Source organism: Hyla sarda, chromosome 2 (genome assembly GCF_029499605.1).
Source record: "Hyla sarda isolate aHylSar1 chromosome 2, aHylSar1.hap1, whole genome shotgun sequence".
In the NCBI taxonomy this organism is placed as follows: Eukaryota; Metazoa; Chordata; class Amphibia; order Anura; family Hylidae; genus Hyla; species Hyla sarda.
The window spans coordinates 160,268,154-160,288,922 of NC_079190.1; the positions used below are offsets into that span (position 1 = coordinate 160,268,154).

General features: G+C 41.9%; 1 protein-coding gene across 1 annotated transcript; it reads right to left on the minus strand.

The window, feature by feature from the left end:
• Positions 1-14,954: 14,954 nt before the first annotated feature.
• On the minus strand, positions 14,955-15,975 carry LOC130357409 (G-protein coupled receptor 183-like). Its single transcript, XM_056560103.1, is given in 2 exon segments — positions 14,955-15,215; positions 15,217-15,975. Coding segments are annotated over 2 exon segments (1,020 nt in total).
• Between the last annotated feature and the right edge of the window lie 4,794 nt (positions 15,976-20,769).

A 20,769-nucleotide genomic window follows, 5' to 3' on the forward strand; every position in this document is an offset into this window, starting at 1 on the left:
GCAGTGGATGTCAGAATGAGTGAGCAGCAGTGTGAGCTAGACACATAAAAAAAGACATGCAAAGCATTTGTATGACCTAATGAGCAACATATATATATATAAGCATTATATGACAGGTACCCGGAAGTTGAGATAAATAATTCTAACACATTACTCAAAACTAATTTTAACATCACTTCCCAATTACTAGTACCAAGGGCGCTATAAAAATAAATAATAATTATAAAATAACAATTATCTCTGGTGCATTAGGGTATCCCCTCAGGTTAAACTTAACGTGTTGTGTTAATGTGGTCAAGATAACCATGGCTTTATCTGCACACACACACCCTGATGTAAGTATGTCTGTTGGGTGTAGTCAGATTCTTCTTACAGTCCTCCTCTCTACAGAGAAGCCAAAACCATACTAAAAAATCGATTACTCCCACATATCAGGGCACAGGCAACCAATAAATCCTAACAAAGGTTCCTAACAATAAGGGAGTTAACGGCAGTGAATAGTGTACCACAAACTTCTTTATTGTCAACGCGTTTCGGCTCTGTGACATCAGGGCCTTCCACAGAGCCATGCTTTTTAATCCACATTTGGCCTTTTTTTTTTGGCGTATGGTCCCACAAGGTGCAGCATCAACCCATTACTATTTACGTTCATTAGACTTGTGCAGGTAAGGCTTAGAGAAGGTTAGTAGACTGATTGACAGGGTGTTGGGCCCTGGGCATTTGTTTGTTCAGTCAAGGATAATACATGAAGAGATGCTCTCAATATATTTCTTATTTTGCAAGCCTCCTGTTTAGTAACAGGGCTGGTCCTGTGCTCTTCACATGCTACAGACTACATTTCATGTGTTTGGCATGTCATGAAATAGGGGAGAAAACTTGGTCCCAGAATCACAACAGATCTCCTTGCCAAGGCCCAAACCTTCTTATCTCCAACTCACTTTTCTATTCTGTGCTGTTCAGTTGCTACAGCTGGATTGGTAACGCAAACTATGTATATTGTATTAAATATATATTTTATCAATTGGAGCCCTAACACTCTAAGGGTCTGTTTACATGGCAGAATTTGTGCTTTGCGGAATTCCGCCTCAAATTAAAGCCCATAGACTTCTATGTTATTCCGTACTCCCATTCACACTTGTGAATGGGAGTACGGCATCTTATAGTAGTCTACGGGCTTTAATTTGAGGCGGAATTCCGCAATCATAATGTGATGTCCCAGTACGGGATATGTTCCTACAGTCCTATCAGGTTGAGTCCCTGTATGTTCTCAGGGCTCTTCTGCAATGTTTCCCCATAATGTGTATAGGTTGTCTATTAAGTGTAAAGGACCTTTGATATGGACACATGATTGTTAGTCACATGATAATGTTTGTCACATGTTTAAGTCATGTTTTGTTACCAAGAGAGCACCAGGTGACCTGCAGTTGGCCTATGGGCTCCTTGCTCAGCCTCCCTTTATAAGGAAGGGAGGAGCTGCTATCTCACTCTTTTCACTTTCTGCTGAGGTCAAGTCCAGTCCAGACGTCTCAGAGCCAGCGTCCAGTAAGTCAAGTCATCTTAATCATCATCAGTCAAGTCAATTCTAGTCAGCGTGGCCTGCACCTATAGTCTCAAGTCACTGCAAGTCCCAGAAAGCTATGAGGTCCCCTGTGTTACTGGTCATCTTTCTGGGATCCTGGCCGAACTGTGTAGACACCTGTCTAACCTCAGTAAAAGCTACCATTTATCTTAACCTGGCCTTGGACTATTATTTGCCCCTTCCTAACCTAGGACTAGCGGTATTACCTTCAAGTGGCTACTTAGACAAACCACGCCCTGGCGTCACGAACATGAAGGGGTTAATACTATCTACCCCTGGGCAACCCCATCTGCCCTTTACACCTCACATCATATCTTCTGGCTCACCACAATCTTTGGCATCATGAACGGGATTCACAAAACCACAAAGACACAAGTCCTCCCCCCTAGTCTGAACTGTGTCTGCGATAAATCGCATGCCGATGCGAAAAATCGCATGCCGATGCGAAAAAATTTGCACCAGAAAAGTGTACGGGACTCTTCTAATTGCAATGTGCTTTACTAAAGGCGCTAGTGAAATAGTGGGTGAGGGGAAAAGGAGTCCTTTATCTGTTGTTAAAAGTAACTTTAATTCGTGAACATTATGTGCAAGATCCGTAATGAAGCAATGTTACGTGCCAAAATGTCTGCCGTTGTACCTGAAAGGGTTAATCTGCTGGTAGAGAAGTGCTTGAAAATGTCCCGCGCAGGTCAACATCCCACCCTTGGCCGTGGAAGTCAAGTCGCTGTTCCTAGTCCTAAGTGGGTGAGGAACTGAAGAAAAGAAAACCCTTGAAGTATGGCGCTGCAGACTCTTGGTGATGGAAGAAGCGAAGTCCAGAAGTAATGGTTAAAGGTCCTCAGCAGGGCCGTTTATTGAAAAACAATAAAATGGGGTAAATTACAGGATGATTGCGCGTTTCGGGAGGAGCCCTCCCTTCCTCAGATCAGGGTACAAAGATAGTGTCATACTCAGATATGTAACACTCACTGTTCAGTAAACAGGAACACTGGGTAGTAGATCCGCTGGACCTGTGTGGCAGATGATGTGTGCCGTACCAGGGAGCGGAGTCTTAGATGCTGCTGGTTTTCACCAGAGCCCGCCGCAACGGGATGGACTTGCTGCGGCAGGTGGCACCCAGGTCGCTACCCCTGGCATGACTCGACCATACAGGCGACTGAGGAGATTCGAGGTACAGGAGGAGAACAGCAACTCGTAGTCAGGATAGCAGAAGGTCTGGGCAGGCGGCACTGGTGCGTGGTCAGGAACGAAGCAGGAGGTCAGAAGGCAGGCGACACTGGAGCAAGGTCAGGAACATAGCAGGAGGTCAGTAACAAGGCAAGGTAAAACACAGTAACAATTTCTCAATGGCACAAGGCAACAAAGATCCGGCAGGGATGTGGGGGAGGAGCAAGAATTTATAGAGGAGACACAGGTGAACACATAATTAAGGACGTACTGGCCCTTTAAATCTTAAAGCTCCGGCACCCGCGTGCCCTAGGAGACAGGGACACGCACGCAGGAGGTGAGAGGCAGGAGAGGAAGTGGCAGAGGACCGGGGTGAGTGACGGGCTGGCATTCGCATGTGGGCGCGTCCCAAGATGCGAACCCCAGCCCCGCCGGCAACAGTAGATGATGGGGAAATGCCGTAACAAGATATATAAAGTTCAAAAATGGGCACCAAAAACAAGGGGGGGGGGGGAGTGGTGTATATGGGATAACCATATTTACATAAGCAGCTTCCAAAATACATACACATAAACATGCATACAATTATTGGTGAATAAAAGACATATTCAGCAAGGATTGAGCATAAAACTAAAGCATATAGAGAATAAAAATTCAGGTGGCGTTGTCCTCCACACCAATGGAGTCCCGCAGCAGACCGGAAGCTAGCCGCAATAGTGTTTGTAAACACAAAACATGTGGAGCGTGCTGTGCGCATGTAGCGCTGGCAAGCATCGATCGCATCTGTCTATCCCCCCAGCCTTTAACATGGGACACGTTGCTATGCGTGCCGATCACGTGGGGGCTGTTGAGCCAATGAGCGCTGAGTTGTTTTCTCTGCCGGTTTCCAGTGTTGGAATAGGTGCCGGGCCGGCTGCTGATGCAGATAACATGGCAAGTGGCCAAACCACAGCAATGTATAGTTAGTCTATTGCTCAGCAGTGTGGTATGCAGAGTTGAGGAGGATATAAATACATATAATAATATGCAGTATAAAGACGTGTAGGTATAACTGATATGCGGGGTAAATGGATTACAGCACTCATAATATAATAGTAGGCACTGTGAATAGCTAATCTAGGTCGGAAAGGGCTTATATGAAGTACAAGGTGTAAAAAGGGGAGAATGATATGTAAAGAGAATACGGGGGGGGGGGGGGGGGGGTAGCATAACCAATAATCATATGTGCAAGATGTAGTATATCAACATAGTGTGTAGAGTAGGTTACGTATGGGGCAGTTTGTGACATATCATAAATGAATAGTAGAACCTGGGGCATACAGGGTATAAAGTAAAATATAAAGCGGTAAAACACCTCCCTGTGTACATGAACTTAAGGAGGAGATCACAAGAGGCTTTTAATGTTATAAGGATAGAGTAATGTATGTCTATTAGAAATGTTATAATTACTAAATAATTCATTAATTAAATAAATAATTAAAATCAATGACTGAAAATAAATAGTAGTTTGTAGTAATATAGTTTAATAAAAGGACTGTGTATCAACCTAATAGTAAAAGAATGATAACGGTAAATATCATATAGGCCTGTAGCACCTAAGCATCATAGAAGTGATAAAAGGACCAATAAAAAGCAATAAAACACAATAAATAGGTGACTGGAGGTGGAACACAGATTAAACCCACAGGATGTCGGGACCTTATATGGAACACTTGATAATTTTGTTGAGACCAGAGGGAACTAGTGTTTGTAGTTTGTATATCCAGTAATTTTCTCTCCTATGGAGGGTATTAAATCTCTGTGGGTTGTCTTTAGGTATGCTTTTAATGGGGGTGATAGATATGCAGTTGAAGTTATTATTATGATGCTGAGTGATATGTCTGGGGACACTATGTAGGAGAAAATCATTAGCGGAGTTATTCCTATGTTTAGTAATCCTTTCTCTTAGACATCTAATGGTTCTCCCCACATACTGTACCCCACACTGACATTGAAGAAGATATATTACATATTGTGTGGAGCAGTTAAGTAGTGTTTTAATGGGGAAGGTGTCTCCTGTGGTGTTAGAAGAAAAGGTCTTGGCCCGGTGATTGATTGGCACAACATTTGCATCTTGCATGCCCACATTTATAAGCCCCTATTATAGAAAGAAAGTTCTCCAGGATAGATCTCTGTGTTTTGAGGCGGCTCAGGGCTATAATGTTTTAAAGAGTCCTACCTCTTCTGAAGGTAATCCCTGGTTTTTGTGGGAGGGTGTTTCGTAGGAAGGGATCATTCCTCAGAATGGGCCAGTGTTTGCATAGAATGTTTTCGATGGCTCTATGTTCTCTAGTGTACGTAGTAATAAAGTTCATAGACCAATCTTTGCCAGTGTTGATAGTAGCATTGCGGTGCCCACTTGCCGCTTAATAAAGCTACATCCAAAATGAAACATGTCGAGGGAGGCAGTATAAAAGTTTTTAGTTTCAGGTGCCAATAGTCCTTTACCTACCTAAGGGTGGTTTCACACCACGTTTTGTACTTATGGTTCCCGTATACGGTTGGGAGGAGGGGGCGGGGCTTAATTGCGGCGCCTGCAGGGGAACCGTATTTAATGCATGTCTATGAGCCGACCGGAGTGAACCGCAGCCTCCGGTCGGCTGCGTTTTCGGCTGTATGCGGTTTCCCGACCCCATCCCCCTCCCCCCAGCCGTATACGGGAACCGTAAGTACAAAACGTGGTGTGAAACCACCCTAAGTGAGGGGTTTTCCTGCAGGCACCCTCCATTGGAATTCAGATTGATGCACTCTACAGACCGGCTGGTCAGATCTGTTTTTAGTACACAGGACTAGATGGAACCTGTATATTTTAAACAAGTGTGTGGAATAATAAATAAAGATAGCACTTTTAATAATCACAATTGTAGGTCTATGGGAATAAAGGATCATTTTTTTTGGATCATCTGTTGGTGATCTATAGGAATATTGGAATTTGATTAACCCTTCATATACCAATCTCATCACAGCTCCTAATACTTCCAGTCCCATGCCTCGCTGATGACGAAGTTCCATCCGGCGGCCATTTTGTTGGAACCTGGTATAAGAAGCGATGCGGAGCCTGACGACTTCAGTTCTGCAGAAGTGCTGGCTGAGAGTAAGAAGATGGTGGAGGCGCAGCTGTCCATGTGTACAGAGAGTCCCAAGATGGCGCAGGAGGACTGACAGATTGCCGCGGCACAGGTGTTCCAGGAATTAGCGGATCACCTGCACAAGCATGCCATCGGGGCTGAAGATGCCCCCCTGAAGGTGCCTTTGCCAGAGGACAATAGAGAGTTGGCCGCAACCCTGGCAGAAGGTATGCCGAAGTCATCACAAGAACTGTCACCTGTAAGGCTGTCACCTCACCACCAGACCTGGGGATCCTGGGCAGAGATCGACACGGAGGAGTCAGAAGTGAGTACCCCGGCCGAGGCCGTGTTCTCTACCCCCCCATCTACAACCAGTCCAGAGCCAGTCACCAACATTCCCCCAGTGGCACAAGCTGCTGCTGTACAAGTGGTGGTCACCGTGAGTCTGACCATCACTGAATCCTGTTTGTCCCATGTCTCATAGAACACACATGTCAACCCCATGGAGGGGGCCCAGTCTTGAGGTCCTAGGTATATGTCCCAGCCTGGAAAACAGTCTGACTGATGAGGTTGGAATAGAATGAGTACCTACATAAAAAAAAGTTCTATTTGTGTACGGTAACTTTACCAAACTTGGTCGTAAGACTAACTGACTTCTTTGTGCAAGCACAATCTTTTTGTTGTTCCAGGTCTACAAGCAATGTTTAAACACAGTGCCTGACGAACTAGTCAAGAAAGTTTTTGTGGTAACCAGTCTTGTAAGTGTTGTGCCCGGCTATGGCCGAGAGTCTCCTCAGGAACCTGACAGAGCCTGAGCTCTTAGAACCTGAACTCTATACTGTATCTGGACTACTGAGCAATACATGGACATCTGTGTACATATTGTGATAGTAATATGTTTTGCTCATTATTCTACACAAGGGGCATATTTGTGTTTCCGTACTAAAATGGTTGTTGTGTTGTAAAATGTATGTAATTTGTTGTACACCAAACAACCTGGTGTACCGTGTTTTCTGGTGTCTGGTGGTTTTCTTTGCAGGGGGTATCCTGAACATTCAGGAGAAACAACAATTCACCCCATCGCCAACATCATGTACAGTCAAAGTACAACATATGGTCACGAAGTACACCTAAACTCATGTACACGTGTCTCATATACATTAAGGTTGTAGCACTCACTACATCCCAGTCCATTCAAAAGTCTTTAAGTTGTTGCATATGTCTAATGTAATTTCTTGTGTCCACATGCTCTGGATACTTTGCTGGCCAGAAGGTATTCCGTTAACCCCTTAAGGACTGAGCCCTTTTCACCTTAAGGACTGAGCACTTTTTTTTGCAATTCTGACCACTGTCACTTTATGCATTAATAACTCTGGGATGCTTTTACTGATTATTCTGATTCCGAGATAGTTATTTCGTGACATATTCTACTTTAACATAGTGGTAAATTTTCTTGCATCCTTTCTTGGTGAAAAATCCCAAAATTTCATGAAAATTTCGAAAATTTGGCATTTTTCTAACTTTGAAATTCTCTGTCTGTAAGGAAAATGGATATTCCAAGTAAATTATATTTTGATTCACATATACAATATGTCTACTTTATGTTTGCATCATAAAGTTAACATGTTTTTACTTTTGGAAGACATCAGAGGGCTTCAAAGTTCAGCAGCGATTTTCCAATTTTTCACAAAATTTTCAAAATCGGAATTTTTCAGAGACCAGTTCAGTTTTGAAGTGGATTTGAGGGGCCTTCATATTAGAAATACCCCGTAAATGACCCCATTATAGAAACTACACCCCCCAAAGTATTCAAAATGACATTCAGAAAGTGTGTTAACCCTTTAGGTGTTTCACAGGAAAAGCAGCAAAGTGAAGGAGAAAATGCAAAATCTTCATTTTTTACACTCGTATGCTCTTGTAAACCCAGTTTTTGAAATTTTACAAGGGGTAAAAGGAGAAAAAGCCCCCCAAAATTTGTAACCCAATTTCTCTTGAGAAAGGAAATACCTCATATGTGGATGTCAAGTGCTCTGTGGGTGCACTACTAGGCTCAGAAGGGAAGGAGCGACAATGGGATTTTGGAGAGTGAGTTTTTCTGAAATGGCTTTTGGGGGGCAGGTAACATTTAGGAAGACCCTATGGTGCCAGAACAGTGGACCCCCCCACATGTGACCCCATTTTGGAAACTATACCCCTCATGGAATTTAATAAAGGGTGCAGTGAGCATTTACACCCCACTGGCATTTGACAGATATTTGAAACAGTGGACTGTGCAAATCAAAAATTTTATTTTTCATTTTCACAGACCACTGTTCCAAAAATCTGTCATACACCAGTGGGGTGTAAATGCTCACTGCACCCCTTATTACATTCCGTGAGGGGTGTAGTTTCCAAAATGGGGTCACATATGGATATTTATTGTTTTGCGTTTGTCAGAACTGCTGTAACAATCAGCCACCCCTGTGCAAATCGCCCCAAATGTACATGGCGCACTCTCCCTTCTGGGCCTTGTTGTGCGCCCCCAGAGCACTTTGCGCCCACATATGGGGTATCTCCGTAGTCGGGAGAAATTGGGGGTCTTTTTTCCCTTTTACCTCTTGTGAAAATGAAAAGTATAGGGCAACACCAGCATGTCAGTGTAAAAAATTTTTTTTTTTACACTAACATGCTGGTGTAGACCCCAACTTCACCTTTTCATAAGGGGTTAAAGAAGAAAAAGCCCCCAAAATTTGTAAGGCAATTTCTCCCGAGTACGGCGATACCCCATATGTGTCCCAAAACTGTTGCCCTGAAATACGACAGGGCTCCAAAGTGAGAGAGCGCCATGCGCATTTGAGGCCTGAATTAGGGATTTGCATAGGGGTATTCTATGCCAATGATTCCCAAACAGGGTGCCTCCAGCTGTCGCAAAACTCCCAGCATGCCTGGACAGTCAATGGCTGTCCGGAAATACTGGGAGTTATTATTTTGCAACAGCTGGAGGCTCCGTTTTGGAAACAGTAGCGTACCAGACGTTTTTCATTTTTTGGGGGGAGGGGGGCTGTGTAGGGGTATGTGTATATGTAGTGTTTTTTACTTTTTATTTTAGGTTAGTGTTAGTGTAGAGTAGTGTCTTTAGGGTACAGTCACATGGGCAGAGGTTCACAGCAAGTTTGCCGCTGGAAGTTTGAGCTGCAGCGCAAAATTTGCGCCATCTCAAACTTGCAGCACTCACTGTAAACCTCCACCCATGTGAGTGTACCCTGTACATTCACATTGGGGGGGGGGGGGCAAACATCCAGCTGTTGCAAACTCCGAGCATGCCCTTTGGCTGTCCGTGCATGCTGGGAGTTGTAGTTTTGCAACAGCTGGAGGAACGCTGGTTTGGAAACACTAAGTTAAGTAATAAACTTTCAAGTGATTTGCAACCAAACTTAGTGTTTCCAAACCAGTGTGCCTCCAGCTGTTGCAAAACTACAACTCCCAGCATGCATGGTCTGCCAGTGCATGCTGGGAGTTATAGTTTTGCAACAATTGCAACAGCTGGAGGCACTGAGGTAGGAAACGGACAATGTTTCCCAACTAGTGTGCCTCCAGTTGTTGCAAAACTACAACTCCCAGCATGCCCAGACTGCCCAGGCATGCTGGAAGTTGTAGTTCGGCAATATCTGAAGGATCAGATGTTGCCGAACTACAACTTCCAGCATGCTTGGGCAGTCTGGGCATGCTGGGAGTTGTAGTTTTGCAACATCTGGAGGTCCAAAGCTCGGAGACCACTGTATAATGGTCTCCAATCTGTGCTCTTCCAGATGTTAGAGAACTACAACTCCCAGCATGCCTGGACAGACTGAGCATGCTGAGATTTGTAGTTTTGCAGCATCTGGAAGAGCACAGAATGGAGACCATTATACAGTGGTCTCCAAACTGTGGACCTCCAGATGTTGCAAAACTACAACTCCCAGCATGCCCAGAAAGCCAAAGGCTGTCTGGGCATGCTGGGAGTTGCAGTTTTGAAACTCTTAGAGGCAGCAGTGAGATCGCTTTACGGCGATCTCACTGCTGCCAATGAAGATGCCGCACTGCTGCCGGAAACTCACCGCCGGGACGCAGCGCAGCCAGGACCGCATGGAGGACGCCGGGACCGCTCGGGACACCGCTCGGACGGGTAAGTGACGCCGGGGGACGGGTCAGGGACACTTAGCAGAGCGGTGTGTGTCCCGATCCCCGTGATCAGGACTCACACACCGCGCTGCTAAGTATTTTCATAGCGAAACGCTGCTATCAGCTAGTCAGATTTGACCAGCTGATAGCAGCGATCGCTGGGGGGGTGGGGGATGAAACCCCCCGTCGCACGGTAAGATGGCTGGCTATCAGTGATAGCCACCATCTTACCGGGCGCTGCGGGATGCCGCGAATAGCGGCAAAAATTTTCATGACGTACCTGTATGTCATGGGTCGGGAACACCTTGCCACCCATGACGTACAGGTATGTCATAGGTCGGGAAGGGGTTAAGGGGTTAACCCCTGGGGGAAGATGGGTTTTTCCGTTTTTGCACTTTTGTTTTTTAAAATGGGAAAAGGGGGGTGGTTCAAACTTTTATTAGGGAAGGGGTTATATGACCTTTTTCACTTTTTTTTTTGCATGTTATAGCTCCCATAGGGGGCTATAACACTGCACACACTGATCTTTTACATTGATCAATGGTTTCTCATAGGAAACCATTGATCGATGATTCTGCCTGACTGCTCATGCCTGGATCTCAGGCACTGAGCAGTCATCCGGTGATTGGATACCAGGAGGCAGGTAGGGGGACCCTTCTCGTGTCCTACAGCTGTTCAGGACGCCATGATTTTGCAGCAGCGATCCCCAACAGCCCCCTGAGTTAACCGGCAGCAGTTTAGTTTCACTTTAGATGCGGCGATCAATTTTGAACACTGCGTCTAAAGGGTTAATAGCGTGCGGCACCGCGATCAGTGCTGCGCGCTATTAGCCCTGTGTCCCGGCGTTAGGTACGCCCTTCGTCCCCAACAGGTTAAATGTACAGATTATATTTGTTGACGTTACATCTTTCACTATGGCTATCTAGAGGACATGGATGTCTGTAGCAGAAAAAAAAAGAAATCAGGTTAAAAGAAAAAATTTAAGTTATTAATATTATACGAGTGGGGTTATTTGTGGATCTTTTAGAGGGATGCCTAAAACATAGCTTCTTTGGATTGCTTAAGTTTTGACCTAAAAAACACTGGTCTATGTGAAAAAATAGGGTAGTGTATTTCTCTAGGCTTCCACATGATGGCAGGATTATTTCAGATTTTACATAAAAAGGAACTATAAGATCTCTGTGTATGACGGTCCCCCTTACATAGAAGCATGACAACATCTCTCCTCAATGCTAAGGAATACAGTAGTTCCGAAAGGGGTGTGATAGGGAAACCGGGATTGACTCTCATAGAGACAGACATAAAAGCACCAGAAATTCTGCAATATTTCGTATGTCTATATGTCTACATATCTGCTGCATATTTTCTGCAGCTGATTTTGCTACCCAAGTCAATGGGTAGCAAAATCAACAGCAGAAAAAATGCAGCAAAATATGCAGCAGAAATTGTACGTGTGAATGTACCCTTAAAGAGCTACTTCACTGGGGACCCCCGCGATCTCCGGAGCGGCACCCCTGTCATTCGGTGCACAGAGCGAACTCCGCTCCGTGCCCGATGACTGGCGATGTGGGCCGCCACACCCCCTCCATCCCCATCTATGGGAGGAGGTGTGATGGCTGGTACAGCCGTTACGCCCCCTCCAATAGGCATGAATGGAGGGGGCTGCAAGCTTCCATGTTCTGGATATCACAACTGCCAGCCCGGAGATTGCAGGGGTCCCCAGCGGCAGGACCCCTGCCATCTAACATCTTATCCCCTATCCTTTGGATAGGGGATAAGATGTTTCAAACGGAATACCCCTTTAATTTTTTTATTGGATATTTTTGCAAGCAGTTTTCAATCGAAAGCAGCTTCAGTTCTAGGTTTAACACGTTACTAGCTATCATTGGTAACATGGGTAGTGCTAAAATCATAAGTGTTTGAGGTAGTTACTTATACAGTATGTGTTGTGTTAGTCACTATTATTTCCTTAGTAAGTGGAAAACAACTTTTGTATAAGCAGTGTCAGAAAAGAAGTTACAGAAGCACATAAGCTGAATGAGTATAATAATGCATTACTTTCTGCCAAATAACAAAAGACAAGTTACATCATCCCTTATAAAGTATATGTAATATAAGTGGCCCAGCTAAGAACTTGGGAATTGGTGTAATTCCTTTAATTTTCAACCAGACAGTAACGCATTAACATACACAAGGTGAAAAGAGAATTGATCATGTCACCATTTTTTGTATTGACATGAAATTTACACCAGCTGTGGGTAACAAACCCATACATAAAAAGAAACAAAATCAAATAAGATCAGACATTAAGTTATGTGTAATAATGTGAAATGACACAAAGTGAGGTGCAACAAGGCATGGAAAGCAAAGACAACAGATAAAATTTATTGGTAATTAAAAAGCAATCCAGACCCTTGTCAGTGCAAATTCAGTCCCAACTGATGGCCTACAAAAAGGTCTCATTGCTAAAGTGTCACACAAGACACATCTCATGATGGCTAAAAGCAAAGAGCTGTCTCAAGACCTTCACAAACTAATTGCTGCAAAATATAATGATGGCGTTTGTTACATTTCTAAGCCTCTGAATGTTCCAGTGAGCATGGGGCAATAATACATAAATTTGCCTCGACCAGGTGCTTCTCATAAGATTGGAATGGAAAGAATAATCAGAAGAGTTGTCCAAGAGCCAAGGACCACTAGTGGAGAGCTTCAAAGAGACCTGGGATTAGCAAATGTCTCAAAGAAAACAGTAAATAATGCCCTGTATGCACGCTTACCACACAAGACTCCATTGATGAATAAAAAGCATGTTGAAGCTCATTTAAAGTTTGTAAGCGAGTTCTGTAGTCCATTTTTTTTATTTATTTTTTGCTTTGGTTTTGCTTATGTGTGACATATTTATCATACTATCACAGGGGGTTGATACATTTGGCTCACATAAGCAAAAAAAAAAAAAACAACTTTGGAATACCATTTTTTAGCACACATAAGCAAAAAATAAAAAAAGATGTATATGTGTTAAATACATTTTTTTCCAATTTTTTTCCCCTAAGTTCCACTTGTTTTTTTTCTGGCAGTTTTTGGATATCTGCCACTGCAGTTTTTGAGCCCAAGCCAGACGTGTATTCAAAAGAAATAGGACATATAAAGGAAGGACTTACCCTTCTCCTCCCTTATGGATCCACTTCTGACTTTGGCTCAAAAACTGCAGTGACAGTTTTCCAAAAACTGCCAGAAAAAAATCAAGTGGAAACTTAGCCTTAGAGTACAAATCCATTTTTTGTGTGTTTTTTTTCCTTCTCATTTCAGATCTGTATGTATGTATGTATGCAGAGGACTACTTCCCATTTGGACTACGATAACCAGTGTTTTGTTAGTTTAATATTAATATAATGGTTAACGAGGGCTTGTGGGGGAGTGTTTTTTTTAAATAAAAGTTTTTTAAATGTGTTGTTTTTTTATTTTATTTTCAATTTACTTTACAGGCTTAGTAGTGGAAGCCGTCTTATAGACGGAATCCGTTACTAAGCCAGGGCTTAGCGTTAGCCACAAAAACAGCTAGTGCTACCCCCAATTATTACCCCGGTACCCACAGCCCCAGGGGTGCCAGAAAGAATTGGTACCAACAGGCCCGGAGCATCAAAAATGGTGCTCCTGGGCCTAGGCGGTAACAGGTTGGCATTAATTAGGCTGGGGAAGGCAAGTAACAATGGTCCTTGCCCACCCTGGTAATGTCAGGCTGTTGCTGCTTGGTTGGTATCTGGCTGAGAATAAAAATAGGGGGAACCACACACCTTTTTTTTCTTATTTAATTATTCATGGGAAAAAAACGCATAAGATTCCCTGTATTTTCATTCTCAGCCAGATACCAACCAAGCTGCAACAACCTGGCGTTACCAGGGCAGGCGAGGACCATTGTTAATGGCCCTCCTCAGCCTAAATAATTCAATCCTGTTACCGCCTAGGCCCAGGAGCCATTTTTAATGCACCGAGCATGTTGGTACTTGCTCTTCCCAGCACCCCTGTGGCAGTGGGTATTGGGGTAATAATTGGGGTTAGCGCTAGCTGTAATTGGGGCTAACGCTAAGCCCTGGTGTAGTAATGGACTCCATCTATAAGACAGCCTCCACTACTAAGCCTATAAAGTAAATTTAAAAAAGACACAAAAAACACTCCCCCACAAGCCCTCATGGGGTAAAAAAAAAATGTGGGTCATCGTCTTAGTCCACCGAATCTGAAGTAGTCCTCTGCATACACGGATCTGAAATGAAAAAATGGTTAGTACATTTATGGTGGTCTCCCCTTGGGAGAATGCCCATAAAGCAGTGTTTCCAAACAGGGAGCCTCCAGCTGTTGCTAAACTACACCTTCCACAGTGCTTTCTGCTGTCACTTATCCATGTCAGGAACTGTGTAGAGCAGGAGAAAATCCCAATTGCAAACCTATACTGCTCTGGACAGTTCCTGACATGGACCGAGGTGTCAGCAGAGAGCACTGTGGACAAGCCAAAAAAGAAATTAAAAAAGAAAAGAACTTCCTGTGGAGCATAAAGCATTTGATAAGTATTGGAAGGATTAAGATTTTTAAATAGAAGTAATTTACAAATCTGTTTAACTTTCTGCAACCAGTTGATTGAAAAAAATTGTTTTCCACTGGAGTACCCCTTTAAAGTCGATAGTGGCATACTCCGGCTAAAGTGAAAAAAAATACATGTTTTAATGATAACAAAATTTTAGAACGCCACAAAATACACTTTTTAAAAGCATCATGAAAAATGCTACAAAAAATTTCATTTTTTTTAAGCAAGCATTAAAAATTGTGTGTGTATCTAAAATATTAATATATCAAGAGTCCCCTTAGTCCATGTTGTTATCTCTTCTATGGCTGAACAAGACTTTTATATCCAGGCTAAATATGTACCATGCAATACAGATGCACACACCTTGCTGAAATCTCTTCCATCATAGTATGTCTAATGTTCCGCCCAGGCTTTCTCTTTCTGGAGGTGATGTTGAAATTGAGACATTTCTTCTGAACATGCTGGCAATCTTTTTCTTGTACCCTTTCAAAGCAAAGAAATAGATGATAGGATCTATACAGCAGTTCATGTTCATGAGAGCCACAGTGATCTGGAGGGTCCTCTTGAAAACCATATAATCTCGGCAGGATGGCTTGTACAGTAATTTCCGTACCATGTATTGGATGATATTTATATGATAGGGGGGAAAAGCATAATATCACTGTCAATAATACAACCAGGATTACTGTAAATGCCTTATTGAAATGTTGTTTTCTGTCCACTGAAGCACTCTCCTTCAATAACCTGCACAGTTTTAGATTAATCTGGTGATAACATACCAGTATGACGCAGGCTGGGGTAATATAACATAAGACACAAGCTACTAACAGCAGCTGGGGCAGATTAGGGATTGTTTCAAACTTGTGGAATTCCATGCATGTCACAGAATTATCTATCACTTGGGTCATTGACTTCATGAGTAGCGGCATTGTCTGTATAAATGCAAGACACCAAACAACAAGACTGATGTATTTGGCATTGCGGGCCTTCCTGAATTTCCTGTACTTTACGGCATGCACTACAGCGATGTAACGATCAACACCCACACAAGTAATAAAATAAATCCCAACGTAGGTATTCATATAGAAAAAGAATGCGGTCAGTCTGCACATCCAGTCTCCTAAAAACCAGTTAGACTGTAAAATGTAATAGACTATACGTCCAGGCAGAGCAAGGGTAAACAGGGCATCCGACGCTGCCAGGTTGATTATATAGATGTCAGAAGAATTGGCTTTCTTCGTTCTCTTGAGAATCAGATGGATGGCTACAATGTTTCCACAGGAACCACCAATTAGCAGGAAAATGTAATACACCGGGAAAAGAATCCTTCCCGTGAATGACTGACTGATGATTTCACAGAAGTTTCCATTTACGTTTGAACTGTTATCCCAGTAAAGATCCATTAAGGTAAAGTATTATTAACAGCTGTAGAAATATATGGAAAAGCAATTTATCAGTGCAAGCACACAAGTCTCAGTCAATATAGTTTTATTTTTGTCTGTGTATTACGGGTAAAAAACAATGTGGCCACTGTTGCAGCTCTAACAATGGCTATCACCCAGATTTACGACGGCTATCCTCACAGATGTCCTTCAAGAGCTTAAGAAGGCTTTACCCAACTTTCCCTGGTCACAACTAACTGTAAGAAATGACAGAAATGTTAACAACCTGACAGAATAAACTTAGGGGGTCACCAATTACTAACCGCAGAGGTGGCCCACCTCAGACACTGATTGGATGAGTGGCCAAGTCTCGTTTTTTTGAGAGGAAGGCAGGGACAGAGTACACCTTTATAGCCCAACCTGTCCACCTTGTAAAAATAAAATAAATGTAAGTCAACTTGAAAACACAGACCATTTTGGCCTCGGGGGTCCCCAGCTTTGGATAGGAGATAGGATGTCTAGGGGCGGAGTACACCTTTAACCCCTTAAGGACTCCGCCCATTTTGGCCTTAAGGACTCAGACAATAAAATTTTTACGTTTTCATTTTTTCCTCCATGCCTTCTAAAAATCATAACTCTATTATATTTTCATCCACAGACTAGTATGAGGGCTTGTTTTTTGCGCGACCAGTTGTCCTTTGTAAAAACATCACTCATTATATCATAAAATTTATGGTGCAACCAAAAAACACTATTTTTGTTGGGAAATTAAAAAGAAAAAAACGCAATTTTGCTAATTTTTCACGCCGTACAATTTACTGTAAAAATGACGTGTGTCCTTTATTCTGAGGGTCAATACGATTAAAATGATACCCATTATTACATACTTTTCTATTATTGTTGCGCTTAAAAAAATCACAAACTTTTTAACCAAATTAGTACGTTTATTATCCCTTTATTCTGATGACCTCTAACTTTTTTATTTTTCCGTATAAGCGGCGGTATGAGGGCTCATTTTTTGCACCATGATCTGTCTTTTTTTTTGATACCACATTTGTATATAAAAAACTTTTAATACATTTTTTATAAATTTTTTTTATAAAATGTATTAAAAAAGTAGCAATTTTGGACTTTTTTTTTTACGTTCACGCCGTTCACCGTACGGGATCATTAACATTTTATTTTAATAGTTCGGACATTTACGCACGCGGCGATACCAAATATGTCTATTAAATTTATTTTTTACGCTTTTTGGGGGTAAAATAGGAAAAAACGGACGTTTTACTTTTTTATTGGGGGAGGGGATTTTTTCACTTTTTTTTTTACTTATACTTTTACATTTTTTTACATTTTTTTTACACTTGAATAGTCCCAATAGGGGACTTTTCATAGCAATACCATGATTGCTAATACTGATCTGTTCTATGTATAGGACATAGAACAGATCAGTGTTATCGGTCATCTTCTGCTCTGGTCTGCTCGATCTCAGACCAGAGCAGGAGACGCCGGGAGCCAGAAGGAGGAAGGTGAGGGGACCTCCGTGCGGCGTTCTGAATGATCGGATCCCCGCAGCAGCGCTGCGGGCGATCCGATCATTCATTGAAATCGCGCACTGCCGCAGATGCCGGGATCTGTATTGATCCCGGCACCTGAGGGGTTAATGGCGGACGCCCGCGAGATCACGGGCGTCGGCCATTGCCGGCGGGTCCCTGGCTGCGATCAGCAGCCGGGATCAGCCACGCATGACACGGGCATCGCTCCGATGCCCGCGGTTATGCACAGGACGTAAATGTACGTCCTGGTGCGTTAAGTACCACCGCACCAGGACGTACATTTACGCCCTGCGTCCTTAAGGGGTTAAGGAGGCAGCCCATTTTTTTTTGTTTGTTTGTTTTTTTGCAGGATTTTACCATAAAATGTATGACTGTGATCTGCAGCTGTTGTAGGTGTCATTTTGGTTTAGAGTGGACTTTTTGATCTCTTTTTACCATTTTTTGCATGTGGCTATACCAAATATGTTTATGTTTTGTTTTTTTGTTTTTATTTGAAAAATAGAAAAAAGGCAGGGGGTTTCAGTTTAAAAAAAAATTTTTTGTCTTCATTTGTGGCCTTTTACTACCCTTTTACTTTATGTCCAGTTTTATTGACTTATGTTTATAGTATTTACTAGCATTTGTCCAAAAAACAGTCCAATCATTTATAGATACAAACAAGCGTTTTATTTTAACATGACTTTTTAGATTTTATTCATTCTTTTTAAACTTTATCAACTAAAGATCTTTTGTGACATCACCAGTCTGTGACAGAACGAGGTGCATGAGGACCCATGGAGAATAGACTCACAAATGACCATCTATCTGCCCTACTGTTGGCTTGACAAGCGTAAACCCAGTGGGTCCTGGAATTTACTAATGTTTGGTGCAGGGGCCACCTCTGCCATTAGTGATTTATGTATGTAATATCTATTGTATATACAATTCCATTATGGTTAGATATAGATTTTAGTAAATCAGCATTTAGTGTGCATTTATTTATAGATACATATCTACCGCTCCCTGGAATGCTTTTTTACATAATTGGATCGATTCTGGTCATAGGCGAGAACAGGAACATGGTATCAGAATCCTCTCTCTTACGCTTTCTATTTAGGGATCTCAGATACCAAAAACTATGATATTATTGTAAAAGTGTTGTGATCTATACTAAATAACCATCGATATTAAGTGTGTTAAATATACTTGATCTATGGATAAAACATCAACTGTGACAGGAGGGTATTGTACATTATAAGATGGAGTTAATAAATAGAACATCCAGACATTCGGATGTTCTTTCCCTAGATCTTAGCTCTAACAGACACATGGCAAAAACTTTATGTTGGACGTGGATATGAATAGACAATCCACGCCAAGTCAGATTAAATAAAATGTAGAACGCTTCCCAATGTAAAAATAATAAGTTCTTTACTCTAAACAACCAGCATTTTATGAACAAACAAGTCAACTTACCTATAATCACAATGTCCAAACTGTAAAGCTTGAAGCGTGGTGAGATGTGCTGTGGTAAGAAACGTCCTGTATGTGGAACTTTATTTGTCTTCATAGAAATAGATCCATTGCATGTTTCTTGCGGTTCCCCTTGGCTTCCTTTGCTAATTTCTGTTTCACTAATTACAACAATATCTGCTTCCAAACTCTGGAAAGTTAAAAATTAAACTCATTAAACTGTGCTGGACCTATAAGCTCCACTGCCGGCCTCTTCTTCATAGGTAACTCCATAACTAACTCTTCTCCTGTGATTTGTGCTGGCCTATGCTTGGGATACACAGATATGCCATAGATGACATTACCACATCCTTCAGGTTGTTTTGGACTGTAAGACACACATTAAGATAAAATACAGTCACGTTTAAAGGGGAAACAGGTAAAATATTTTGAGCTGCACCAAAATACTGCATTCAGCCTTAAGCCTCTTACTACTCACACTTTAGTTAGCAACAATGTTAAATATAACTAAAAGGAATTCTTAAAGTGCTCTTTCCGATGTGATCCCTTGTGCAGTTACAAATAAAATACAGTTGCAAGAAAAAGTTGCAAGTTTCACCTGGATTTCCAAAATGGCTACTTTTGTGGTCTGACTCTTGTCTATTTCCCAATTAGGGTGCTCTTACATTGTGCAGTTTTTTTAATCCACTCCTTGTGTGGAACAGATCCGAAAGGAAATAAAGAGAAGTAGCAACATCTCTTCTTAATATTATCTAATTCATTATTATCCATACTTGGTTTTGACTTTAACATTACAGCAAAAACTGCAATGTGTAAGCCCCCTTATAGTCAAATACACTGCAATGTGTTTTAGTTTGTTAATATGGTCAGGACCAGTCTAAAAAACAAATAATCTTCTTTTACAATTAGTTATATAAGTTACTGTGTGGTTGGAGTCATTGTCTTGATGCATCACCCAGGTTCTTCAGCTTGTTTTGATATGCCTTAGAGTTTATTGTTCCTTCAATGACCACAAGGCGTCCAGGCTTTGAGACAGCAATGCAGCCTAAAGACCAGAATGCTCCTTCTACTATTCTCCATAGTTGGGATGAGTTGTTTCCCCCCAGTTGCGCTAAAACTGTGTTATTAAATATTTAGTGAAATGTTATTAGTTGTTCAGATAAATTTGAATATGGATAGACCAAGGGTTTTTTTCAATTTTGTTTTTTTTTATAAAATTTTTTATTTCACAATAAGAAAATTACATAACATTTGAATTAAAAAAATAACCTTTCCCCCTCCCTCCCACCTCCAATCCCCTCTTTCCCCCTGTCAGCCTGGCATACTAATCACTTCATCCATTTCCTTCCATTCTTCTTCTATTTTCTTACTTATTTTTGAGTTTTTATAATACATTTTTTCATACACTCTTACTTATTTTAACAGTTCCAGCCATTCTTGTTTATTAGGAACCTTAGGAGCCATCTATTTTCTAAGAAGTATAATTTTCGCTAGTCCGAACACTTTCAGTATTATTTTATTGTATTTAAATCCATCCAAATTCAAACCTAGCATCACTGTCCTCAGTTCATACCCTATCTTTACTTGAAATCTATCATTGACAGTATCCACCACCTCTCGCCAAAATCCTCGAATCTTACATCAATTCCATACCATATGGAGCAAATCAGCATCATCACTATTACATTTGGAACATTTTGAATCTTCCCTAAATCCTATCTTGTACATAAGTCTAGGATATTATTGTGTACGAGATAACAACATAAAATGTGATATTCTGTGATTCACACTAATTGAGGCTACCTTTAAA